This window comes from Pezoporus occidentalis, unplaced genomic scaffold, assembly GCF_034315485.1.
Source record: "Pezoporus occidentalis ecotype Australia unplaced genomic scaffold, CSIRO_AGI_Poc_V1 ctg349, whole genome shotgun sequence".
NCBI classification, from domain to species: Eukaryota; Metazoa; Chordata; class Aves; order Psittaciformes; family Psittacidae; genus Pezoporus; species Pezoporus occidentalis.
Window position 1 is genome coordinate 371405 of NW_026915473.1, and position 27019 is coordinate 398423.

A 27019-nucleotide genomic window follows, 5' to 3' on the forward strand; every position below is an offset into this window, starting at 1 on the left:
GCCATGGAGCGTTGAGCGGCGGCCACGGCCCCTACCCCGCAGCCGGGCGTGGGGCCGGGCGGGCCGGGCCAACCGGCAGCACGGAGCCGGCCGGCGGGGTACGGCGGCGGCGGGGAGGCGAAAGGGCCCGGCGCGGAGGGCGGCATTCGGCCTCCGCCGGCAGGGCGAGGCGGCGGGCGGGCGGCCCCGCCATGGAGCCGGCTGAGGTGAAGGATCGCATCCTGGAGAACATCTCCCTCTCCGTCAAGAAGGTGAGCGGCGGGGGGGGGCTGCGGGGCCATGGAGGAGCCTTCCCCCGGCTCCGAGGGGAGGCCGTGGGGCTGGGCCCCCCCCCGCCTTTGCTATGGTTGTGGGGCTGGGGACATCCCTTGGTCTCCTCTCTATGGGCGCTGGGGACTCTCCTCTGGTGGCGTTGTGGGGCTGGGAACACCCGGCTATGTGGGGCTGAAGGTGAGGACCTTGGGACCCCCCCCAGACCCCAAAGGTAGGGGGCTGGGGACACCCCAAGACACTGGGGGATGCTTCGGGACAGGAGCGTGGGGTCAAGGACACCCCTGCTAGAGGCTGGGGGAAGCTTCAGGGATGGAGGTTGGACGAGGCCTTGGGTGCCGTGGTTTGGTGTGAGGTGTCCCTGCTCGTGGCAGGGGGGGTGGAAGTGGATGAGCTTAAGGTCCTTTCCAACCCTAACTATTCTATGATTCAGTGCTGTGCCATGGGGTACCCCAAAATGTGGGGTCAGCCCCTGGGAGGGGGTGCTGCCTGAGGGACACTGCCAGGGTCGCCCCTGGGAGCCTCAGTCTCTGTTGGTTGGGATATCCTGGGGTTCCCCCTGGGGTTCCCCCTTGTCAATGGGTTTCTTTCTCCTGTGGCCGGGGCTGTGGGGTGCCACTGCACTCCCTTTGCCTGTTCATTGGGGGGAGGATCTGGACGAGTCCAGCCTGAAACCCTCTTCCAAGGGGTGCTCCCTCCAGTCACAGATGTGCCTTGGAGGAGCAGGACCTGGAATCTTTTCCCCATGGACACAGGGGATGTGCGGGTCATACCCATGGATTGGGCTGCGCCCTCAAAACAAGGGCTCTGAAGATGTGTTCTGTCGTACCCCATCGTACCATGTGCTACTTGTTCCACATTCCTCCTTGCCCCTCAGCATCTGCTGCTGGTGAGAGGGTTTCATGAAGCCCATCCCTTTGGTGGGAAGTGTCTGCATGCACGGAGGGGCCCAGGACGCTGCAGTCTCTTTGGGTGGTTGCAGGAGTGAGTTGTAGGGGCACGCTGAAAGGTCTGGGTTGGAGCACGTGTCCTGCCTGGTCCGTGTGTGAGCTCCAGCATTCCTGGAGAAGGGATTCAAGCTCCGCTGGAGGAGGTAAATGGGGGGGGGGGGGGGTCTTGTTTGTTTTCATCCCAAGTTTTTGGAGCAGGGAAGTTTCTCTGGACTCACTGACATTTGTGCACTTGTTGGGTTTCCACCGCCTTATGGAATAGGAGTTTTCCTGTGGTCTGCAGCGTGTCCTGACACAGGTTTCATCCATGAAAATTTGTCTTTATGAAGACCATCACCAGTGGATTCCCAGCACTGTTATGAAAGGGATGGCCTGACATCGCCTCTGGGGTGCAGGATGGATGTGCCATGTGCAAACCTCTCCCAGCCGCCTTCTTTTCTTCCATGGGTGACTCTGCCTTCTGCTCTCTCACCTTTCTGTCCTCTGGAAACCCAGGATACTCTTTCATCTACCTGGAAATGAGTGGATGTTCAGCCTGCTCCAAGCTCTGTTACAGTGCTCTGCAGAGCTACTGCCTCAGTTTCCCCATCTGTATAAAAACATACAACAAGCATATAGGATTCGTTGCACATCACTTCCTTCCATTCAGAAAATCCTTGGAGGATCCCTGTTGGAAATGCTGTAGAAGCAGTGTGTTATTTTAATGATTACTGTACTTGAACAGGACTCCACAACTAGCTCTGCCAGCACTCCTCTGCCTCGATCCCTGCCACCTCCTACCTTGGTCCAGTGGGGAAGAGGGATCTGGGGCTTTTCCAGTCCTACCTCTTTGGCTTTCTTCTTCAGAGCAAGGAAGCTCAGGGAAATGAAGGAACCTCTGTGAAGCTTCATGCTGATGGACTTCCTTACGCCATCCCAGTGGAACTCAAGCACATGGTGAAAGTCCAGTGCTGGCACATTCCTGGTTTTACCCCAGGATGCAGTTCTTCCTCAGGGACATTGCCTCTCTTCAGCTCTGGAGCCACTGATTTTCCACAGCACTTGCCTCTAGGCTCAGCCCCCAAGACCCTGGTGTTTCTCTATTCATTCCATGTCATTGGGAACAGTAAGGCAGTAGGTGAGAGGAGCAGGTACACACACGTGCTGGGAAAATCCTGTTCTCATTCATCCTCCTCTCTGTACCTCTGGGTCCCTCTTGAGTAACTCCTTGTGGCTGGGATTGCACCATGGGGCATGGAGGAGGTTTCAGAGTATCTCTGCTCTCATTTCAGAAGCTTCCTTGCTGTGTAGGTTGCTCACTCCTTACTTTCACCACTGTTACAGGTTGGAGTGGTGCAGCGGAGGGTTTGGGTGTGTTTGTGGTGATGGGCACGCCTCTCCACACCACTTTTTGGCTGGATGATAATAGGGTCAGAGGAGTTTGTGGACTCTCAGCCTGTGGGCTACAAGTTAGATGTTACTTTAGAAGTCAGCCAGGACTAAACCCCACCTTGAGACTGGTTAAACTGGGACAAGCCCTCAGTGAAGGCTGAGGTTCCTGGTTATGGTGTCAGGCTCTGAGTAGCAGCCACAGAAAAAATGCCTCATTTGAGTGAGTGGCCCAGGGAAAGCCATCCAGACACTGGTCAGCTTCCCTCTGCCTCAGACTGGGAAGGCAATGAGCAGCAGGGTCTGTGCCATAGAGCTGTGACTTTACCTGGGTGCAGCTTCAGTTTCCACAGAGCGCCTCTGAATTCAGGAGTGGGCTCAGAGCACAAGCACTGGGTGAGTTCTGTCTGAATCAACAGCAGCAAAAGTGCTTTCATTCCAAGTGAACCCCTCGAGCCTCAGTAAACAGGACTGTTTCTCTCTTATCTTCCTAGAAATAGCTGAGGGATGGAACCCAGCTAGAAGAGGTGGGGTCACAAACCTGCTTGGAGAGGGAAGTTACAAACCAGAGGGGGGTGTCTGTGGTACCCAAGATCTGGACCGTTCCTGTACTTCACCTGTACCTCAGAGATCAGTGGTAAGGATGCTGCTGACTGTAGAGGTGTGAGAGCAGAGGTCTGAGATCAGGGCTCTGCAAAGAGAGAGGCAAAACATCCAATTGGACAAAATTTGCCCCTCCAGCTGGAGACCTGTCAGAGGCTTCTGCTTTTGGTTTCAGGAGAGGTCAGGAAACACTGGCACTGGTGAGGGGCGTCCCTGCATCAATTCCAACATGCATCCAAGGGCACTGTGAGCATGGTGTTGATTTCCCATCCAGAGCTTGTCCTCTCTGGCAGATGTAAGTTAATTCAGAGGGTTTTGCTTTCTGCCCACATGGACTGTGGTGCTGCGGGCTCATTCCTTTTGCTTACGACTGCTTCTTTTCCCCTTTCCCGTCCAGTGCTCCCTCACACTGCTTCCTGCCCTGGGCTGTGCTCCACCACAAGTTACTGAGCAAATTGGTGCCTAACCCTTAAGGTTTTTAAAGGATTAGGGCTTTATTGAGGCAGAAGGCTGGAGATGGACAAGTTATGACTCATTGTGGATTCACCCCTTTCTGTGCATCCTCTGCCTTGTTCACTCAAGTGCTTGTTTTCTTCTAGGAGATGCTACTGTGTGGCAGCAGTGGGGTGAGAACTGCCTCCTAGTGCCTCCCAGCTGAGCTCTTACCTTGATTGATAAGCATGTGAGAAATGCCAACAGCTTCATACCCATCCCTGGCCACCCATCTCCTGATAGCTAGAACCTATCACAGGTGACTTGGTCCATCCTAAAGCTGGTAGTGTCAATGTTTTGTATTCTAGAGAGGTTTACTGCTGTCCTGCCTGTGATTAGGTAGGGAAAATGCGACTTCCTCAAACAATGCTTATTGTTGGCTACTCAAGAGCTCAATATAAGACCAGAGGAGATCAGAATCCAGGATTCTGGGGCTCTCCTCTGTTTTTCAGGCTTTCCTGCTGGCTTTGAAGGACACACATTCCCATGAACCCTAGAGCAGCTCATCCCTGGTGCATGCCAATTAGGTGGAGCCATGGTTTTTGCTGATGTTGCAGGACTTCTTGCCAAAATCCCTGGCTCTGCTGCGTTTGTGCATGACTTAGGGAAGGTTTCCACTTCCCTCTCAGTGAATTAATGCTGTGCCTTCTCTGCCTGTCTCCGGCTCAGATTTGTACCATTGAAATGCCTTTGCAGTCTGCCCTGCTGCCTGAGCGACACCTGTGCAACATCTCTGCTTCTCCTGCGTGGTGAGGGAGGATAGATTTGGGGATGGTTTAGTGCCCCCATGTCCTGGAGAGGAGCAGGTAGCACTGGAATGGAGCATCCCTCCTCAAGTCTCACAGGGAATGTGCTCACCTCTGGCTGGGTGGATTTATCCAGCCCAGCTGCCATGACACAGAGGTGGCAGTTCTGGAGATGTGAAAATAGCCAAGCAGTGACTTGTCTCCTGCTTCCCACTGAGGGACACCTCGCTGGCTCTGGGACTGCAGGGGGTTTATCTCTGCCCAGGGTGTTTCCCCTCGTTTGTGCTTGCTCCAGGCCACATCCGTTGTTGCTGGGGGGAGCACATAGCAGGGATTAACTTCAGAAGTCCTGCCATGCCCTTTCACCACATGGACCAGGTTTGCCAGCTGCCAGAAGCCTGTGCCTGAAGCCAGCAGCCACCTCACACAGCTCAGAAGTCAGCCATGAAGACACAAGGATCTCTCAGGTGCTTTAAGAAGCCTGTGAACGCTTGCAGCTCCTACACTGTGTGTTTTGGTGGTCCTCTAAGAGCTTTGCCACTATCTGGTGAGGGAATGAAGCCGCTTGCTGTGGTTCTGCTGAGAGCACAGCTGTGTATTCCCTGAGTTGCTTGAGGATCTCAAAGTTTCTGTCTTTGGAAATTCCTGTTGCCTCATCCTGGGACAGGTCTGGTGATGATAGGAGGCTCATCACCCACGCCTGCAAGGGGATTAGATTCTGCAGGTGCCTAAAGTGATGCTTGTGTCATACCCAGGGGAGGCATTTCTCAAAATGAGCTCTGTTTCTGTTGGTGGACAAGGCTATGATAGCCTTTTGGGGAGAAAACATCCCACTTGTTTTACCACTAACACAAAGCCTTTCACTGGAGAGCAGTTGGTTTAGGAGGCTCAATTTTGGTAGGGAGTTTATACAAGGAGCTGAAGCAATGCCTCTGAGCCTCTCTGCCTCTGATTGCACAACTGCTGTTGGGTGATTTCAGCTTTCCCTACTGCTGATAACCTGGTCCAAGAGGAGTAACTGAAATAACTGCAGAGGACTTGGATGATGGGGAGAGATTTATAGCAGCAAGTGCCCAGGGTGTGAGTAAACAGCAGCTCTCTGGAGAGCAGCACCTTTACAAGGACTTGCAGGGCACAAGCAAGAGGAGCAGGATGCTCCCTGTGACTTGGAAGCAAGGGTCACCCCTGGAAAAGATCCTATCCTTTGCTGAGCCATGCATGGGTCCAGCCTGCTGCAAGGTTTGCTGCTTAGAAGCAATGAAGGAAAGCCCTGGAAAAGCCTTGGGGCTGTGGGAGATGACAAGTGTATGTGTCCCATGAGGTGACAGCCTTCCTGGCGCTGGATTGCAAATGCTTCAGAGCTCTGTGTCTCCAGCCACGGAGCATCTTTGCTGTGGGTTTCAGCTTCACCTCTTTCAGGCTCCTGTCTGTGCACATTAAGAGCACACTCTGTTTCTCTCCAGGCTGCTGCAGCATCACTTGTGGTGCCTTCAATGTGCTGACACTCTGAGTGTGATGATGTATTTCATTGGGAAAGCCACAAGATCCAGGTGAGATGTCCTGAGTCCGGGATGGACACTGGGCACTGAGACCCACGCTGGTTTGGAAGCTTGTTGTAAGAAATGTTGAGTCAGATCGTGTATGCAAGCTGCAAAACTGAAGCTTTAGGGTTTGTGTTCTGCAAGTGTGAAAGAGAGAGTAACATCCCTGCCTCAAAATTCAGCCTGCTTTTAGGGAAGACCAGAAGGTTTCCAAGCAGAGTAGTTCAGTCTCTTTATGCACTTGTCATTGTATGGTTGTACTCCCCTGAGCAGGTATGAGAGTGCTTTCTCTCATACCTTTATGTGTCTGTCCTATCCCTTCCTGTTGCCACTTCCCTTGGGGTTGGGCTACCATCACTTGCTTGGGACAAGGTCAGTCACCCACCACCTTTTTTGGTGCTTCCTGGAGATCCAGGCTTGCTCCTGAGGGTGCGGCCCCAGACTGAGAGCCCAGAGCTGGTTCTTAATCAGCGCGTTCTTAATCACCGTGTTAACTTTGCAGGCTGCCTTCACAGGAAACCATATGGGCTTGCTCTTGCAGAGCGTTCTGTGTGTGCAGTGTGGTAGGTAACATGCCACCATCCTTGTCCAGTTGGTGGAAGAATGAGGTCCTGGGAGCAGGCTTTGGGGTTTGGGTCTTGTTTGCATCTCCAGCTGCCTGCCTGGATGGCTCCTGAAATACTGCCCTCAAAGAAAAACCCTACCTGGTAGCTTGGAGGAGGTGTCTTTCAGCTGCTGGGGAAGATGGTGAGAGAACAAGAACTGAGGCAGAGAAAAGGCTTCTGTTAGGTTTTGGCTGCCCACTTGCTGCTCTGTGGTGGCTGCTTTTGTTTTGCATTCCTGCAGCTGAGGAAACCCCCTCAGCAGCCCATGTGCAGTGGGTTTCAGAGCACCCCTCACCTTCCCCCTGCAGCAAGCACAGTGCCTGGGGATATAAAGGAGTGCAGGGGGTGGGGGGGTTACTTTTCTTTTGCTGTGTCTGTCCTGTCAGGGACAAGCAGAACAAGGGAGATGGAGTTGGTGTCAGAAAACTGCCGGTGAAACATCTGCAGGCTGGATTTATGGAGTGGAGATGGAGATTTGGTTGGGTTGTGGCCAGCCGTGATCAGGGTAAGGAGGCTCTATATTTCAATAAGGTTTTAGAACCCTGGAATGATTTCAAAGGAGCACCATGAGAATGATTGGATTCGGGGAACGGACGTCACAGCATGTTTGTTGGCAGCCCTTGCAACACCAGGAGCTCTGTGAATGGGCCTGGAGAGCTTCACGCTCTGAGAACCGGTGCGATTAGGAGGTTCTAAAATTGGGCAAGGAATGATTCTTTCTGGTGCGTGCCAGCACAGGGTGTGGTGGTCATTGCACAAAGTCAGCTCGTGATGGATAAACAGCAATTAAATTCACCTTCTCCTCAATGGGAGCAAGGTGGGATGGAAGGAGCGCAAGCCCCGTGCTCCCCCCCTGCAAACCAGCTCTGTTCCCTTTGGACAAACACCCTCTACTCTGCTTCCCTCTCAGGAGTGGTTAATTCACCTGCCTCAAGTGTTTGGGCTTTCGTAACCAGGTCACCCAAGTGGGTTTGTCCCACGGTGCAGGGACCCAGCCAGCTGCAGCGTGCTCTCGGTGTCAGATGCCTCCTGCACGCCAACAGCGCTTATTTTGGCCCCAGGAATGCCTATAAATAGCCCTGGGACAGGGCTAGAGGCATTCACCATGCCCCAGATGAGTCCATGTCTGAGCCAGCCTTCAACCCTTCCCTCTGGAGTGCAGAGGAGAGGAGGGAAAAAGCATCTCTCAGGACAACCCAGCAGTGACCAGTGTCACGTTTGGGTCATGTTTTTAACCTGGTTCCTTGGCTCCATCCTCATTCTCCCTGGTTCCAGCCTGGCTCGCTGCCCAGGCGTGGCAGGGAGCTGCTTTGTGGATGCTTCATAACGTTTGGTCACCACCTCCCAAACAGGTCCATCTGCTGTAATTGGGGAGAGGTTGGTTTCAGATTGTTCATTTGTGGTTTATAGTGATTTAGGGAATTAAATGCTGCATGGAAATGCCTTTTTGTCAGGGCAGTGCCCCATGGCTCCTGCCTGTGCTGCACAGTCAGGATCCACCAAGATGCTCGTGTTCATAGTTCCTACAAAATTCCAGCTAGGTGGATCTGGGAGCAGGCCAGCTCCAGGCCTGTTCTGGGAAATGATGCAACTGGATTTTGTTCCCCAAGTGGGACACCTGTTTCACTTCACCTTTCCTCTTCATCCTTCTTCCCAAGCCAAAAATGCCTCCCCATCAACTTTGGCAATTCTCAGCCTCTCCCCACCCTTGCTGTAGGGATGACTCAACCCAGGAGACCCTGAGGCTTCTTCTGTTGTTTCCTCCCTGGACACGTGGTGCCTTGGCAGGGATTTGTCTGGCCAAACTCATTTTAGGGCTGTTGCAAGCTGTGCATATCCTTTGCTGGACTGTAAGCTGTTGGATGATGGGATGCTGGAAACAGCACTGTCTCTCGACACAGCACCATATAGGAATGTGGCAGCACAACTTAGTGCCTATGGATAGGACGAGCCCTCGGTGCACATCCCTGTGACTGACAACTTCTAAAATGCCATGACTTGGAGTGCCCAGATCCAGATCTGAAACTGCTGAGTGCGGTTCCCCCTTGCAGGGTCCCATGTGCACAGGGCTGGTTTGATCCCATGATTGAGCAACGCACAGTCACACCAGCTCGTCCTCTGCCTCCTGATGTTGCAGAGGGACAGACTTGAGTCTTTTGGGGTAGGTTTGCTGTGCACATCGCTATGGGGCTGGGTTTTCCAGCAGCGTCCCCAGGAAGAGGGGGCAGTGCAGGGGTGGCTGGTTTGTGTGGAGCAGGAGGCTGTGTGCTGCCAGCAGAGCAGCTAAAAGTGACAGCAAGCCTTAATATAACACAGATTGAGCCCTTCAAACCCTAGATCCCTTCATGGGAGAAGATTCGGCTTTTCAAGGGAAGACAAATCTGGTTATAGGAATTCCTGGTTACATCTCAGTGCTTGGAGATGTTGAGATGAGACAACCAGTGCTTGCTAATGGTTTGCATCCTCCGATGAGGGGAGCAGGTCGGTCTGTGTAGCAGTGAAGAGGGTTGGGAGCTGTGAACTGCCTGGGGGAAGGACTGTAACAAAGATGTAGGTTATTTGTGGGGAAGGAAGGAAAGGAAAAAGAGGAAATGTTTCTATTTGCTCATCTCTTTTGCTGCTCAGGCTCGGAGTGTCTCTGTCACGGGGAATTCCTCTAGTCAGTGGCACAGACAGGCTCCAAGTTCCTCCAGGATGCCCTCACCAAGCTGTGTGCTGAGGGTCTGCTTGGGTTTAGTGTAAGCTAGTGGAGGGCCTGGTTTAGTTCTGTTTCCTCCTTGCTGTCCTCAAACCAGCACAGAGCCTGCAGAAACACCCAGGACAGGAACCCTTCTCCAGGGGTGCCCAAGCTCTCTGCAGAGGCAACAGCCTGGTTGGGACAAGCCAGGTATTGCTGCCTTCAAATCCTGCCTGTATAGCAGGGGCTTTGCTTCCTGCCTCAGTTTCCCCAAAAATGGGATATTTTAGTGAGCTCCAGGGAGAGCATCCCCTGGAGTTTAATCTATCCATCACTTGAGGGATACAGCTCTGAATCATGACTTAGCTTCTTCCTCTGCTGTCCTTGCTACAGTTTAAAACACAGGTTCCAGGTAGCTCCTGAAATAGATCTTGAATAGTGGGATTTTAGGGCATTCTCCTCCCTGTCTGTGTCTGGGCTGCCTGTTAATAGTGTAAATCCTCTGGGACAGTTTCCTCCCAGGAAGAGGTAAGAGCTGCTGGGCTGCAATGCTTCGGGTCTCACCTGGGTGTTGAGAGAATATCTGTGCATCACCAGAGCACCCAGTGGCTCTGCAACTGAAACACTGCTGCCTGTTTCCTTCCACAGGGGATTTACCTTCTGGATTAGTTGGGACGGGACAGGTTCATGTGCGCTGTGCGATGGGATGTGGGAATTTGGCCATGATTCTTCGGGCTCAGCAGTTCTTTCCCACGTAAGGGCTGGGACCAGCTCCATGCAGGAACACGCCTGGCTCTCCCATCTTAGCTCAGAGCTCTAGAGGGATTCACCCTTCAAGCAGGGAGCGTGTTGGAGTTAGATCTATTCCTGTTTTCAAGAGTGTTGTTGGGAACAGTTTTCCAGGGGCCATGGGGTGTTCTATGTCCCTTGGATAACTTTTATATGGAGACTGGATGGTGTTTCTAAAGCAGCTTCTCTGCCTCTAGTAATAACTGAAGAGGAGAAAGCAGTTTTCTGGGGACAAATCAGACTCAACCAGCACAAGTTCTTGTTTTTTCAATGTACCATGAAACCGGAGAAGTTTGGCAAAGAAGTATCAGGTCACTAAAACACTGTACTTGTGGCTGTGTTGTTGTGTTTCAGCTTGTCACCAGCCAGACAAATAAAGGTAGTGTATAGAGATGAGATTACAACCCTCGTGAGTAATCTCCCTGCCTGAATGCCAAGTATGTGTGAGACGGGGACCTAAATAGATCTGTAAGCTGTAGGGGCAGGCAGAGGCCGGTGGGTCAGCTGGGAAAGGGATATAGGATTTGGGGGTAAGGGGATTTCTGGCAGCTTTTGCAGCAGCACGTGGCTTTGTCTGTATCCAGTGCCTTCTGCACCCTCTGAGTCCCTGCGCTGTGTGGCCAGGCAATTCCTACCAGCCTGTGTCTGAAAGTCTGGGGCGGCTCTCAGCTGCCTGGCATCAGTACCCAGCATCGTGGTGCTCCCTCAGGTCACCTGCAGCAAGCAAACCTCTGTGTCTTCTCAGGATGCTGAGATTTCACACAGATTTAGCTGCTGGATTTGGAGCATCTTTTTTACCTGGAAGCAACGTCTCTCCCCAGCCAGGTTTTTCCCATGGCAAGGCCCTGAGACTGAGGAGAGGACTTGTCTATGCAGAGCCAAAAACATTGCTCAGAGGTCTGGGTTATTTCTGTTCTGAACGGCTTTGTGATGGCTGCACCACTGCAGAAGGACCACCAAACCCCCACTGCAGCATTGGCTGTAAAGGAGCAAGTTGTGCAGCACAGCAGGTTCTGAGCCTGCTCACCGCACAGGGAAGTTGGTTGTGCAGCCACAGCCACAGCTGGCTTGTCTCTGAAATGTGGATGAGTCTTTATGGGTGAGGCTCTCCCTATGAGTTACTGCCTTTAGGGTACTCTTAAACCCAATGCTACACCCTGTAAGTAACCTGCATCAAGGTTTAGTGAGCTGAGGGATTAAAGAAAGCTAGTTAATGCTGCCTGTGAGTGCATTGGCATGTCCATCTGCTTCCTCAGTGGGCTGTAGAAGGGTGTTTCAGCTGTCTCATCTCTTCCTTTTGCAGCTGCAGAGCTACTTTGCTGCCTGTGAAGATGAGACACCGGCCATCAGGAACCATGACAAGGTCCTGCAGCGTCTCTGTGAACATCTAGACCATGCTCTGCTCTATGGGTAAGTGTGGAGCTGCTGGCGTGCTTTTCACCCAGTGTGTAGCCTCAGTTTGGGGAAGCCATCTGGGCAGTCACTGGGACGGAGGTAACAAAGCCCTTCCTTAACCTTCCTCTGGGTTTCTTTCTTCTTCCAGCCTGCAAGATCTTTCTTCAGGCTACTGGGTGCTGGTTGTTCACTTCACCCGCCGAGAAGCCATCAAACAGATAGAGGTGCTTCAGCACGTGGCCACCAACCTGGGGCGCAGTAAGTGCTCACAGACACTGCCCCTGCTCAGAGGGCAAACAAGTCTGGGCACATCTGACAGGAGGCCCAGGCAGGTTGTGCTGATGTGGTCGAGGGCTGGGGCTGCAGCAGAGTGAGGGAGGCAGCAGGCAGCTCAGGGCCAAGGAGGTGGGAGTCCTGCCTTAACCATGTGCACCGTGCCTCAGGATCAGGTGCCTGATGCTGCTTCTCCCCTGCTGCAAGTTGTCTGTAGTGGATGTTTGGGACCATCGAGGCTGCTTTTGACACAGGACGGTGCCCAGAGACCTCCTCTCTGCCTGATTATCCCAACACCTTTCGTCTCCCAAGCCCATACTGGTGAGAGCGGAGCTGAGCACAGACTCCCCCATCACCTCTCTCTGCACCAGAATGTGTGTAATGTCTCAGACTGCTCCTGTGCTGATTTAGAGTGATTCTTTCCTCATCTCTCCTGTCTCCTGATCCCTGGAGATGCCCACAGGGCTCCCATCTCACTAGAGACACACAATTGTGTGTCTGCTTCTCGACCAGCTACCACACAGGCTCTTATTCCCATTCCCACTCCAAATCACAAATCTGCCCCTTCACTTCCCACTGGCATTTTTCCCCCAGATTTCCCCAGTGGTCAGTTGCTTCCCTGGAATGATACCAATGTGAACGGATGATCTGACATGTTTTAACTGATTCATGGTTATTTCTGGGCTTGCTTCACTTCTCAGGTATTTCTCCACAAATGAATCTCTCTGCTGCTTTGTTTTCAGGCCGGGCATGGCTGTACTTAGCCCTCAATGAGAACTCCTTGGAGAGCTATTTGAGGCTGTTCCAGGAGAACCTAAGCCTGCTGCATAAGTACTATGTCAAGTGAGTATCCCTGCTCCTTGTCTGGGTATTGGTGGGCATCCCTTCTCAGAAGCCAGCCCTAATTTGTCAGTGGGGAGCAAGCAGTTGATCAGGGTCTGATTTTTCCTTTGTGGGTTTTGCATGATTAATTTAAAGGTCCCAGTTGCGAGCATTCTGTGCTATAACAGAGCCTTCAAGCGTCTCTTCTAGTGACTGCTTTTACTCCCCGTCCCAGATGTACTGTTTATATTCTTCCATGTTTTCCAAGGAGCTGCTGAGCTCTTGGGACCCAGCTCTGGCGGACACCTGGAAATCTGCCTGCAGCCTGGCTGGGGACAGCACACAGTGAGTGTGTGACTGCTCCGAGCTGCACACATCTGCCTTTAAGCTTTGGCACTGCTCTTAGGAGGCAGACAGCAGGGTCACAGCTCGAGGGCACTTTATAGGGCAGCTCAGAGACACACCACCAAGAAAACAGAAGGGCACTTGTAGCTGTTTCTTCTCGTTCTCACATCTCTAAAGCTCTTTTGTTCAATCCACGCTGCAGGAACGCCCTGGTTTGCAGTCATGATCATCTGACCTTGTTCTTAACACTGGTGTCTGGGCTGGAGTTCATCCGCTTTGACTTGGATCTGGTGAGTGTTTTACCTGTTTGTCTTGGCTCTGGGAGCAGGTATGGGGGCCAGGGGGAGGCCTGGATGTAACAGGTCCCACTGCTTGCTCCAGGTTGTACCTTCTTGTTGGCCTTCAGCTGAGAACGTGAAGGTGCCACTTTTAGACAAGGCTTTAGGCTGGGGTCTTTGGGGATCCAGCAGTGGGATTTATCCCTATTGCTCTGCGCAGTGCAGGAGAGGAACAAGGCAGCTGCAGGGCAGCGTGGTGGGGGTAGAGGAGCTGAGCTCTGCAAGTGGGGCATGAAATGCTGGGGTCCCTCCAGGTGAACACAAAGCCACTGGCAAACCCTCTGTGTCCCTGCTGGGTTTTCTTTGAAAGGCAGAAATGGGCACTCAGAGGACGTTCAAGGACAGTTCGATCATTTCAAGTGCTAATAACTGTGTGGTGACTCAGAGCCTCACTCACCCTGTGCTCTCCTCTCTGCAGGATGCTCCTTACCTGGATCTAGCCCCATACATGCCAGATTACTACAAGCCTCAGTACCTGCTAGACTTTGAGGACCGTCTGCCCAGCTCCATGCATGGCTCAGACAGCCTGTCCCTTAACTCCTTCAACTCAGTCACCTCCACCAACCTGGAATGGGATGACAGTGCCATTGCTCCATCCAGTGAAGGTCAGTGGTTGTTTGGAGATGGGATGTGCTCCCACATCCCCTTTGGCTGAGCTGTCAGAGTGGATGAGGCAGCAAATGATGGGCTGGAAAAGACCAAAGCAAGAGACCCAGAAGTTAGGCTGTGAGTGTCTCCTGCCTTGCCTTGGGAGGTGCTGGGACTTAGACTGTGGACAGCCCCTTTGCCTCAGACTGGGAGAGGAGGACGTTCCCTGCTAGTCACCTCAGGCCACCTCTCCATCCTGCGGCTCTTTTAGCAAGACCTGGAGAAAATTGCCCATGGAGGAGTGAAAGCCAAGCCCCTATCTGAATGTGCCTTCCAGTTCGGAGCAGGCACACAGAGCTGCAGAGGACCTTTTTTAACTGCTTGTTTTGCAGTCCAGAGACCCACATACGATGGAGGTGGTGGGGAATAGTTTGCAGGGACTTTTCTCCATGTCTGCAGTCTGAGGAAAAGGCAGCCAGTGGGCTCAGAGGTGCTGGTTTTCCCTTTATGCATCTTAACTTGAGCAGCGTGATAAGTTGTCCTACTCATCCCCTCATCCCTATCAGAGGGGGCTGGATGTTCTTCATGGATGTTGGACGTACTTTGTGCCTGTGCCCTTAACCTGCTTCAGGCTGGAGCAGGGAGCTCTTGCCCTGCATGAAGCATGTTCCCATGAAGGAGCAGCTCCAAAATACATTACCCCTGTTTCCTTTTTGATGTCAGTCTGGATAAAGCGAGATCAGGTGATTCTGGAAGGAATAGATGGGGTGATGAGTGCTGTGAACGGGGTGCAGTGGATTCAGGACTGAGTCCATGTACGAGTGGGTTCCCTCTCAGACAAGGGTCCCCCAGCTGCCTTTAATGTGTAAGATAGAAACAGCAGACATTAAAGATGCTGGGAAGGAGCAGCCTGGGGTGGGTGTTAGCATCCTTTAGCAAAAGACTTTGAAGCGCAGCCCTGGTTTGGGCTCACCTGTGATATCTGCACTTGTGCTGTAAGTGTGGAAGGCTTTGCTTCCCAGGACTTGCTTATGCCAAACCTCCAGGATCCCAGGTGGAGACAGCAAGAGGAGCCTTGCAATGAAAGTCTCAGGAGGAAGCTTCTCTGTCCCCAGGGGTTTGACATAAGCAGCAGTTTTAGTTCTTGCAGCGTGCCCTGGGCTTGTGTTCCTGTTCCTCCCTCAGCAGAACATGTCTTGGTGCCAGCAAGTCTCCTGCCTGTTCCTATTGACTGGGCAAGGGGTGTCACTTGGGATAGGCCATGCTCTCTGGCCGCTGTGGTGGATGGAAGCTTAATGCTCATGAGAAGAGGGGTTTGGAATAGAGATCCAAGAGATTTTGGAGCTAGGTTTTGGATTTGGCATCATCATAAGCTATCCTGTGCGCCTGGGCAGCGGCTGTGATCTGCATCTCAGTTTCCCTGTGCATAGAAAGGTTCAGTGGTGATGCAGAAATGCCGTCCCCTGTGGAAGGACCAGGACAGTGGAGGTGCCTGAGCCCAGGCAGTGCCATTGTTCCTCCTGCTTGGAGGAGCTGAACTTCAGTAACTGTTTCACTGCTCATCATTTCAACAGGAGCATCTCCCTACCCTGTGAGTGTAGGTGGAGTTGGGGATTTTAGGATCAGCGGACAAGTTTTTCCCTTTAATCACACTTCGCAAACGTTAATGAGTCAAACATCAGAGTATCCATGGGAGGTAGGTGTGAAGAGGGAAAGCTGAGGCACAGATTGACTAAATTGCTTCCCAGAAGGGATCCCAGCCATGACATGACCATGTTTCTGTTTTAGCTTTCCTTCATACCTCGCTGGTAGCTCCCATAACACAGACATCCCACAGGAACAACCAGTGGTGCGGCTGGTTTCCATTTGCATCCATGTTCCCTAACTATTTTCTCAGGAGTTTCAGATAGCAGTGGAAAATTGTTTTGTTTCTCTCCTTTCCCATCTCCCTCCCCAGATCCCCCTCACACTCTCCCCTGTCCCTTCTCCCTCCCCACTACTCGCATTTCTAATCCTGAGTTTTATCCCTCGTTTTTGTAGATTATGATTTTGGAGATGTCTTTCCAGCAATGCAGACCATGCCCAGCAGAGACTGGGAAGGTGGGACATACTCATCTGTTACAACCTTTTGGTTTTCTCTCTGCATTGCTGCCACCTGAAGCTTGCTGCATGCTTCCCAGTTCAGTTCTTTAACAAGCAACCACTGCATCTTGATGGAATTCAGTAGAGGCAGAAAGGAGCAGAAAAGATCCCCCAAAGTGGGAGGTTGTGTGTCTTATCTGTGAGGCCACGTGCAAAGCTTTCCCCAGCTCCTGGTGCATGCAGGCACGCTCACCTGGTGTGTATCCTGGAGCAGAGGGATGTTTTCCTGCCTCTGATGATGCCTCTGTGTCTTCTAGACCAGGTTACAAAAGAAGAGCTTCAAAATCACTGTCCAAAATGAGCATGACATGCCAGCTGACCTTCCTGTAGATCTCCTCTTTGGGATAAAGCACACAGGGTGCTGATGGAAAAGCTGATCCAGTCGTTGATTTCCTGAAAGCCCTGGAAAGCAGCTGAATTAATTCTGCTTTCTTTAACTGGGGGCCTTTTGCAGGGATTGGTTTGGGAGGTTTTGTTTCCCTTGCACCCTGCTGTGCTGTGTCAAAACAGCTTTTGAAGCCACAACATCCAGCACATGGCTCTGCTCAGTTTGGGTCTCTATGCTTTTTATTTTACCACTTTTAAACCCAATTTGTTAACTATGTCTGGCCTTTATGCACAAGAGCATGTGCCCATTTTAGAGGAACTTGTTCTCCTTCCTCCACATGCACTCCCTGTGCATAACCTTTACATACCACAAGAGTAGGAGATTTCTCTGCTTTACCCCTGGAGGAAATACACCCATGCTCTGTCCTTTGCAGCTCAAAGTTGGATGGAGCCTTGGGTCCAAATTGACTTGGCTGGTACCACCTCATTATTTGGGGAAAGTCTGCCTGAATTCCATGTGGATTGCTCTTGGGCTCTTAACACGCTCCTTCTCATCTTCTTTCTTACCACATGGAGATGGTTTAATGTGTCCCTGAAGCCTGAGTGTCCATGTAGAGGGTACAAACCACGTTCCCAAACCCAACACCCAGCAAACAGCTTAACTGTGAGTGTTGGTTGCAGGCTGGGAGAAGCCAATGGATGCCGGGGGCAAATCCCTCTGGCTTTTGTGTGAGCTTCCCTGTGCAGGTCCTGGTTGCAAGGTGGTGCCAGTGTGAGCCACCACAGCTCTGGAATGGGTGAGCCGAGCAAACCTTGGCTGTAGCAAAGCTTCCATTATAACCCCTGCCAGGTCAGTGTCCTGATGCATTCCTTGCTCTTTGTACACAGAGCTAGAAGAATTAGGTTAAGAAGGTTAAGAAAACTGGGGCAGATCCCTGTTTTCAACACATTTTGGGGTAAAATTCTGTATTTTGGTCAAAGATTGTTTTGTCTCAACAGAACCAACAAGTGACATTCATTGTGGTGATGCAGGCTTGAAGCCTGGGGCTGAAATAGCTTCTAAATGGTTTATTTCCCCTTTACCATGGGATTTACGTCCCCTGATGGAGTTTCAACCCCCCCATGTTCAGGGCAGGCATTTCAGCAGGAGCAAAGCAGTGTTTCGAAATCAGCCATCACACAACTGCCTTTATCAGCTGTTTAGAAGAGGTTTCATTTTCCTACTCAAACCCTGCACCCCAAACCAGTCCATAGGGCTGTGGTTTCCTTTAGACAGGCTCTCCCTGCCTAGCAGGAGGTTTCTACTGGCTTTGGATATGAAGGGTGCTGGGGAAGAGAAGGGCATGGATAACCTTCCCTTAACCATGAGTTTGTGGATGGATAACTCTGAGCATGACTCCTGCAGCCCTTCTCCACTGCTCCTTTTCCCTCTGAAGACTAACATGGGTAAAGCTGGTTGTGCTATGACCTGTCTGTGCAGCCTGCTGTCCTCAGACCTTGGTGAATGCTGTGTCCTGCCCTCCAGCACACTTCCAGCTTGTGTATGTCTCATGCAAGCAGGCAGCTCTGTAAGGATCACTGCTCTATGGGGTGGCTTCATTTCTGCCCTTTTACTGAGTGAGCATCTTCCTAAGACCCCATTGCAGAGGAGAAGCAGCAGTGTGGGGCAGCAGCTTCGTTGGCTCGCTGGCATCTTACTAAGGAGCACCATGCCCCCAAGACCCCTCCAGTTCCTTCCCAAGGATGCTACTTCTTAATCCAGGTGCTGGCTCCTGGGGACCAAGCTGTTATTTCCAGCTAAATGTCTAAATCCCAGCTTAATGTCTGTGTTGTCTAAATTGCAGTGGGTGCAAAGCACAGAGTGATGCTGGTGGCACGCTGGCCTCTGTCCTTCCTCACGAGCAGCCTGCTGCCTGCAGCAATCTCTGAACTAAGCGGGTGTGACGATGCTCTGCGGGTACCTGGGGTGGTGTCACTGCCAGCAGTGTGGTGACCTTATAACGCCCCAAGCCCCCAGCACACCGCTTTGCTTGATTTGATTTGATCTGGTGCCTGAGCTGATGTTCATCCAGCTCTTCCCTTCCTGTCTTTGCAGATGGAGACCTCACAGACACGCTGAGCTGCCCGCGCTCCACTGCCTCGGAGGCGAACGGCAGCAAAGGCTCCGTGAAGAGCCCAACGCAGCGCCACAACCCCTTCAATGAGGAGAAGTCGGACGTGACGTCCTCCACTGAGACCACACCGGTGCACACGGCTTCCCGGGAGAAGGCAGAAGCCACCCCTGAAGGGACGGACCAGTCTGAGAGCTGCACGGAGCTGGAGGTCATCAGGTGGGGACAGAGCTGCCTGGCCTGGAGACATGGCTCCAAGTGTCATCTGTCACCACCACAGGTTGATGATGTGCTACCCCTTGTAGCCCAATGGAGACAGCATCTGTGGGGTAGCCTTTATACAATCCTGAAAAGGTGGTTTTATACCTCTAGACACCAACTGATGCCCTGTAGGTGTCAACAGAGCTGGTCCCTTGGGTCTGTAGAGCTACAGGCTGGCTCAACATAAACACCTTTGCCTGACACTATCAGAGAGCTCAGAGGAAGCCAGGGGCTTTTAGTTGTGGTTTTCTCCAGCTGGTGGCAGGTTTGCAGCAACTCCAGGTCTTGGATCTTCTCTCCCATCCTTCCTCTTGTTTGTCCATGAGCTGTGGCTAAACCTGTTGAGGGAGATGCCTCCTGCATCCTGTGTTTGACTCTTCCAGAGGAGGTCCCCAGGGGACCCTTGGAGCCTTTAACCCAGACAGAGCTCAATGCTCCATCTGCTCACAGCCCAGGACAGGGGCACCCCAGAACCGGCCCAGCAGGCCTGTGCTTTGTTCTCACACCCTGTTCTTCCTGAGAGGAGCTGGGTTATGGCACAGACACACCAGAAGGAGAGCACTGCACTCACCAAGAGTGGCCTGACAGCAGTTTTGGTGGCCATGGCAGGCCTGAACACTTCCACAGCTGGAATCTCGGAGTGCCGTTCCCTCCAGCCTGCATCTCCCTCTTCTGGCAGGCAGGGACACGGCATTCCCATGTCCTCTTGAAACCTCCCGAGATGCTCTGAGAGCATCTTGCTCTCAGACAGGGATTTCTCTCACCTCACTTTAGCTCCACGTCCATTTGTGATCCCCTTCACAGTCAAAAGAAGCCCCAGATGCTGCATCTGGCAGCTGGAGCCTCTGTTCTTTTTGGATGGGTAGGAAACAGTGTCCATAACCTGCTTTCCTTGTGGTGGCTGGCATGGACACAGGGCTCTGTGTGGCTACAGTGTTCTCTGCAATAGGGAAAGTTGCAAAGGAAGGTTTCTGGGAAAGACCTTTAAACTGGAGCTGAGGAACAATTCCTTCCCCAAAGGGTGCTCAGGCATTGGAACAGGCTGCCCAGGGCAGGGCTGGAGCCACCGGCCCTGCAAGCATTCAAACACCGTGTAGCTGAGGCCCTCAGTGCCGTGGGTTAGTGGTGGGAGAACAGTTGGATTTGATGTTCTTAAAGGTCTTTTCCAACCTGGTTGATCCTATGTTTCCATGGACGGGATCCCTCTCTACGCCACAAAAGCCTAAGCAGGCACAGATGATGAACATCTCTCCTTGTCTCTCACCACCAGGTTGGCCAAGAAGAAGAAAACGGGCAAGAAGAAGAAAGCAAAGCACGAGGAGCCTGTAAACACCCCAGCGCCCACAGCACCCGAGGCCAGCGGCGACAGCGGCGTCAACGGGCTGAGCGACAGAGAGGACCCTCAGAGAGGTGACGGCCCCGGCGCTGAGCCCAGCCCCGGCAGGCAGGAGGAGGGTGCTGAGCACTCTGCCCTCAGCCAGCTGGCGCTGCGCATCCCCGAGATGAAGGACACGTCCATGGAGAGCGTGGGGCAGCCGCTGAGCAAGGTGATGGACAGGCTCAACGGGCAGCTGGACCCCGGCGGTGCCTGGAGCGTGCCCCTCGAGCCCCCCGGGCAGTCCTTTCGGACTGGCACGCCAGGGGAGACCCCGGATGGATCGTCCTCTGGCGACTTTAGTGAGGGGATTTCAGCCCCCATGGACTTCTACCGCTTTACCATCGAGAGTCCAAACGCTGCTGCACCAGGTGGTGGCCACCATGACGCTCCAGGGCCTGGCCAACCGCCACATGTTTCTGGTAGCCCTGAGGCTCCTGAAGAAGAAAGCGGAGAAGGAGAAGCAGTTGGGGCAGTAGAGGAGTCTGGAGGGGCGAGTGATGAGCCCCAAACTGGCCAGACAGGCACCACCAAGCCCCAGGTTCTCTGTGAGCCCAAGAAGGAGCAGCCCAGCCCTTCCCCAAGCAGCGCTGAAGACTCTGGTGTGGAGGAAGGACAGGGCAGCCCCTCAGAGCTGACCCATCCCTCCGAGTTCAGGTGAGGCTGGGTTTGCTCAGCAGGGAGAGCATCTTCCAACCAATCTTGAGCTCAGGCTGTCACTTTTCCCTTTGTCTTTGGTTTGGGGGGCAAAGCCTATCCTTTTCCGGGAGGAAGAGGAGGCACAAGGGGTCAGGAGGGAAAGGTCCTAGGGGGTAAAGGTTCCCAAATCAAGGACAAGTTCAGTGAGGAAGGGCATTGTCCTTCCTGGACTCATCCCATGCCATGACTATGTCCATCCTCTCCCATCTCTCTGCTCAGAGTGGATAACAACCATCTTCTCCTGCTGATGATCCATGTCTTTCGGGAGAATGAGGAGCAGTTGTTCAGGGTAAGGCGGCCACCACTGATCTCCCCCAAGGGACCAGCTCTGTGCCTGCATCCACTGAGAGCTCTTTTCCCTCCACACAGATGATCCGGATGAGCACTGGGCACATGGAGGGGAACCTGCAGCTGATCTACGTCCTGCTGACGGATTGCTACGTGTACCTGATCCGGAAAGGTAGATCCCATCCTGACAGTCTCTGCTCGGCTGCAGGGAGGGAGGCTTGCCCGTAAATGAGGGTACCATAGCTCAGTACCTTCACTGCCAGCTCCTGCCAGTTCCCTCGTGTCCCCCGGTGCAGTGGCACAGTAGGGAGCTCAGGTTGACTTGTCCCCCGAGCAGCCCTGGGACACGTGGCCCACAGCTCCGTGCTGCCTGGGACACAGCTTGGTTTGTGGGTCCATCACTGCTGCTGAGCCGCAGCCCGGATCCGGGTGGTGCCAGGCTCCTCTGCCCCAGTTCATGTGGCTCTTTGTGTCTGTGCTAGGGGCTGCAGAGAAGCCGTACATGGTGGAGGAGGCTGTTTCCTACAATGAGCTGGACTACATCTCGGTGAGTGCAGCCCCCAGGGAGAGGAGCAGGAGGTGGGGTGGTGGGGTCAGTCCTCACCCCTCCGGCCACAGGGGTGTCGGGACCATCGCAGTGGGGTGGTTTTGAGGGTACTTTGTCTGTGGGGACTGTTCTGACAATGAATCGTTGAGACTGGGAGAGTTGGAAGTGATCCTCCCTCCGGGCTGAGAACATTGGGGCTGTTCCACCTGGAGAAGAGAAGCTGCGTGGAGACCTCAGAGCAGCTTCCAGTGTCTGAAGGGGGCTGCAAGGATGCTGGCGAGGGACTCTTCATCAGGGACTGGAGCGACAGGACAAGGGGTGATGGGTTCAAACTGAAACGGGAGATTTAAGATGCACATAAGGCAGAAGCTCTTCCCTGTGAGGGTGCTGAGGCGCTGGCACAGGGTGCCCAGAGAAGCTGTGGCTGCCCCATCCCTGGCAGTGTTCAAGGCCAGGTTGGACACAGGGGCTTGGAGCAAGCTGCTCTAGTGGAAGGGGTCCCTGTCCATGGCAGGGGTTGGAGCTGGATGAACTTTAAGGTCCCTTCCAACCCAACCCATTCCATGGTTCTTAAATCCCACCTCTGCGGGTGCTCGTATCTTCACATGGGCAGCAGAGCAACTGCTGCCTTTCTCCCGTGGGGCCAGAAGCCAGGTTCAGCCCTGCTTTGTTGCTGCTCATCTCCCTCCTGGCTTCCTGAACCCGTCCTATGTGGCACAGGTTGGGCTGGATCAGCAGACGGTGACTCTGGTGTGCACCAACCGGAGGAAGCAGTTCCTGCTTGACACCGCGGACGTGGCTCTCACCGAGTAAGCAGGGGCCGGGCGGTGAGCTGTGGTGCTTGCTCCTGGGTGACTTGGGGCATGCAGGAGACTGGTGACAGCCCTTCAACAACAAAGTGCTGCCATCGGGGGCATTTGGGGTTTGGTTTGATGCCACCGGTTAAACCCTGCAGGCAACTGGGAATGCCTTGAGCATGGATAAGGCTGACAGCCTCGGGGCTCTGGGCCATGCAGACTGTGTGTTCTTTGTGCCCCTTTGGATGAGTAGGGACGAGGTCTTGAGTTTCAGGGCACGTCCCCAGGTCTGTCTGCATGTTGTCAGCTCAGGGAGGTGATCTCTTCAGGGCCTGGATCTGTGTTGGGATGAGTGTCCCATCTCCCACTCACCCATCTCCTTCCTGGAGTTCAGACTTTGCACCCTTGGTTGATTTTGGGATCCTTTGGTCTGGAAAACCAGAGGCTCACATTGAAGGGAAGTGCCTGTGGCATCAAAGCTTGTGAGGGAGATGAATCCTCTCTGCCCTGGCCTCATCAGAGATCTCTCTCTCCCTCTCAGATTCTTCCTGCTCTCCTTGAAGTCAGCCATGATCAAAGGGTGCCGGGAGCCACCGTACCCCAGTATCCTCACTGATGCCACCATGGAGAAACTGGCACTTGCAAAGTTTGTGGCCCAGGAGTCCAAGTGCGAGGTGAGTTCGGGCCTTGCAGCCATCATTACACAGGAGATTCCCACAGGAGGTTCCCTCCCATTGACTTCTCCTGATTCCTGCAGGCCTGCAACGTGGTTGTGCGTTTCTATGGCCTTGTCCACTGGGAAGACCCCATGGACGAGGCGCTGGGACCTGCCAGCAACAGCTATGCCTCCACTGAAAACGCAGTCACCAAGGATGGCATCCTACACTACAAGGCAGGGACCTCCTACCTGGGCAAGGAGCAGTGGAAGACCTGCTTCGTGGTGCTCAGGTTGGTGCCAGGGCTGTGGGTCAGGACTGGGGTCAGCCAGGGCTCATTGGAGAAGGTGCTGGGACCAGTTTGCTGCCCAGGAGCTCTTTGGGTGATGGCAAGGACTCATCCTGTCGGCTGGGAGGATGAAACCACCAGTTGTGGCTGTCCAGCAGCAGGAATGCAACCCCATGGGGCTGCATGGGTGGAGGGCAGGGCAGAAGTGGCAGTGGGACCAGAGGCAGAGGGAGTTTGTGCAGTTGCCAGAGCTGAGCTGATTCCAGTTCCCATCTTCATCTTCCCAACTGGCAGCAATGGGATCTTGTACCAGTACCCGGACCGCACGGACGTCACCCCTCTGCTCTCCATCAACATGGGGTAAGCAGCTGGCAGGATGTAGCACCCAGACCCAGTGGGGATCAGGAGCTCCTTGGGGTGTTCAGAGAGGTGTTTGGGGGCACATCACGATCCAGACCATGCTGCAGCACTCCCTGCTTGCTCCTGGCTGGGTGCAGATGCCTGTTTGCTCAGGCTCCGGTACAAGCAGTTGGAGATAGGCTCATTTCCCCCTGGGTTTAGCACACCCTTTGATGGGGAATTGGCCTCTGAAGGTCTGATGGAGCCCTCCACTGCTCTCACCTCCAGCTCTACGCAAGGTGCAGAGACCAAGGCCATCCTTGGAGCATCCTCAGGGGCTGTCTCCTGTGGGGAGCAGGCGCCGCGCAGCGCCGGGAGGGCAGGCGGAGGCTGCTTTGAGGCCGCCCCGGCGCTGATCTCCATCCTCCCCCCTCTCTCCCAGCGGTGAGCAGTGCGGGGGATGCCGGCGCTCCAACACCACCGACCGGCCCCACTCCTTCCAGGTGATCCTGACGGACCGGCCCTCCCTGGAGCTCAGCGCCGACAACGAGGAGGACATGGCCGACTGGATGCAGTACTTCTGCCAGGCTGTCTCCAAAGGGGTGAGCCGGGGACAGGCCCCAAGGGTGGGTGCATCAACACCCTCCATCGCCCGGAGCCCCTGTGGGGCACAGCTCTGTCAACGTGGAGCTGCCCAGGGATGTCTGGCAGGGATGGAGGAGGCAGTTTTCTTCCTGCTCAGCAGGGTTTTCCTCAGGAAGCACCCTATGGAGACACATCTCCTTCATGCCAGATTCAAACCCCCCTTTTCCCACCCCGTGCAGGTGATCCCCCAGGGTGTTGCCCCCACGCCGTGCGTCCCGTGCTGCCTCGTGCTGACGGATGAGAAGGCTTTCACATGCCATGAGGACTGCCAGACAAGCTTCTTCCGCTCCTTGGGCACCGTGGAGCTCACGGACATCACCGCTGTCTCCACAGAGGCAGGCAAGGAGTACTGCATCCTGGTGAGTGTGGTGCTTTGGGAATGCCTGTCCCAGGGCTGGGCAAGGACCCCAGTGGTAACACCTGGCCTCTCTCTTGGTGTTTAGGAGTTTGCTCAGGACAGCAAGCAGTTCCTGCCCCCCTGGGTCCTCTATTTTAGTTGCACTACAGAACTGGAGAGGTTTCTCTCGGCACTGAACGCTGCTTGGAGGAACATCTACCAGGTGAGTGGGTGAGGCTGTGGCACACTCTTCCTCTGGTGAGGAAGGGCCAACAGGACCCTCTGAGGAAGGTGGGATGGAATTTTCATGTGGGGTGAACCCAGCTTCCCCACAAAGGCAGGAGAGCCAGAGAGCATCTGTATAGGCAAGACAGGCTATGAGCATCCAGAGCCAGTGAGGGGAATGACTTGGTTCAGCCCTGTCCCCCTCTGTCACCCGTATTTATGACACAGCGACTTTGCCATCTGGTTTTGGGGTGGTTTGACACCAAGGGCTGGGGTCCGTTCCCCTCCTGACTGCCCCACACGTGTGTTTCAGGTTGACCTCCTGCACAAAGCCACTCTGGATGCTGCCATCAAGAAGAAGTGCGAGGACGCTCAGAGCCTCATTGACAGCGCGTGGCAGCGCAGCGACAGCCTCTGCCGCGGGCGAGCGGAGCGGGACCCCTGGTGCTAACCCTGCCCGGGGGAGGACGGATGCCGGGGGCCCGTTTTGGGAGAGCAGGGTCTGTACCCAGCTGCCCTGCAGCCAACCGGCTCCCCAAACCCTCCTGCCATCGCTCACTCCCCACCAGGATCGTGCCTGCAGGCGTGGACCCTGCATCCCGTCCCCACCACGCTGGGGACATCCAGCACGTTTTGGGGAGCAACCGGACACTTCTCCATGCAGGAGGCGAGGCTGAGCCCGGCCGCTTTCCCTCTCCAGCCGTGCAGCCTCCACCTTCCTCATCCAGTGGCCACGGGGCAAAATCATTTGCCTTTCATGGAATAATATCCCACAAATAGTGTGGGAGAGGGGAGGGCTGGGGATGAGCATCCCCCCATCGCAGCAGGGAGCAGAGGACTTGTTCATTTTAGAACAGGGATGGGGCATGGAGGCGGAGAGGGGAACACACATCGCTGCCGTGCATGTTTTCTCCTGGCTAATGCAATCACCGAGTGCGGCACCGCTTCACCTCCTGGATCACCCCGTGCCGGGCTTCCGGACATCACCAAACCACTCCCCAGCCTGTCCATGAGGTTTGAGGCTAAAGGAAGAAGGACCAGGGCCAAAAATCAGCCTTAACTCCTCCCAGCATGGTTTTAGATCTCAGAAGCTGCTTTGAGGTTTGGATGCTGGCCCCGTGTGCTGGGGGAGAGAAGAGAGCGAGTCCCATGTTCTTCAGGTGTTGTAAGGGATGTTGTCACAAGGCTGTCACCAACCACGTCCCCATCTCGCTGCACCTGAGGCCAGTGAGGACCCATCGCTGCTTGCTCTCTACAGTGAGCCCTTGGGGCACAGCCCCAGCTTTTAAATGATAATAATAATGATCCAGAGACCTTCTGTAATATATGTTCATGGGGCCTTTTCGGGGAGGAAACGTACGTGACTGAATGTGTATGTACATACATCTGCTTCCTTACCTCCTCCCCAAATAAATACTCATTGGTAAGTCAGACCCCAGCACCAGGGGGTGCTCTTCCTCCTCCTCCCGTCCTCAGCTTCGCTTTGGGGCAGGGAGAAGCAGTAGTTTTAGGATAGAGAGATGAGGATGTGCACCCCATCGGTGTTAACCCTGAGTTATCCATCTTGATCTCCTGTGATGCAGGAGATAGTCCCAGTCTAGACAAGGAAAGAAACAGCCACAGGGCCAGCCTCCAGCATCCCATAAATCCTCCCTTGCCTTTCAGAAGCAAAGCAGGGAGGGTTGGGAGGATTCCAGTATCTGAAGGGGGGCTGTAAGGATGCTGGGGAGGGACTCTTCATTAGGGATGTAGTGACAGGACAAGGGGTAACGGGTTAAAACTGAAACAGGGGAAGTTTAGATTGGATATAAGGAAGAAGTTCTTTACTGTGAGGGTGGTGAGGCACTGGAATGGGTTGCCCAGGGAGGTTGTGAATGCCCCATCCCTGGTGGTGCTCAAGGCCAGGTTGGACAGAGCCTTGGGTGCCATGGTTTAGTGTGAGGTGTCCCTGCCCATGGCAGAGGGTTGGAACTGGATGAGCTTAAGGCCTTTCCAACCCAAACTGTTCTATGCTTCTATGGGGCAGCCACGGGGAGGGTTTCCTTCCCCACCATCCCCAGTGATCCCTGGAGCAGGTTGCCCCAGAGACGGGAATGTGGGGCACTGATGGACAACAGCGACCCCCCCCCTGCCACCCCGTTGCTTTTTGTCCTTGGAAGCTGATTTCAGACCACTGCGA

At 54.0% G+C, this 27019-nt stretch overlaps 1 protein-coding gene across 3 annotated transcripts; it reads left to right on the forward strand.

Moving 5' to 3' along the window:
* PLEKHM2 (pleckstrin homology and RUN domain containing M2) lies at positions 1-26273 on the forward strand. 3 transcript variants are annotated; one of them, XM_062630185.1, is made up of 21 exons: positions 5-251; positions 11345-11451; positions 11585-11694; positions 11917-12030; positions 12453-12552; positions 13079-13166; positions 13633-13819; positions 15843-15902; positions 18367-18601; positions 19914-20675; positions 20937-21006; positions 21087-21177; positions 21488-21552; positions 22273-22361; positions 22891-23023; positions 23107-23297; positions 23589-23654; positions 24076-24235; positions 24458-24637; positions 24722-24838; positions 25154-26273. In XM_062630185.1, exons 1-21 carry the CDS (start codon positions 192-194, stop codon positions 25289-25291), a joined length of 3123 nt encoding a protein of 1040 aa, XP_062486169.1. In that variant the 5' UTR covers positions 5-191; the 3' UTR covers positions 25292-26273. The 3 variants fall into 3 exon arrangements, with proteins under 3 accessions (XP_062486171.1, XP_062486169.1, XP_062486170.1); XM_062630186.1 differs by lacking the exon at positions 11917-12030 and having other exon boundaries at positions 6-251; XM_062630187.1 differs by lacking the exons at positions 11917-12030; positions 15843-15902 and having other exon boundaries at positions 1-251.
* Positions 26274-27019: the final 746 nt, after the last annotated feature.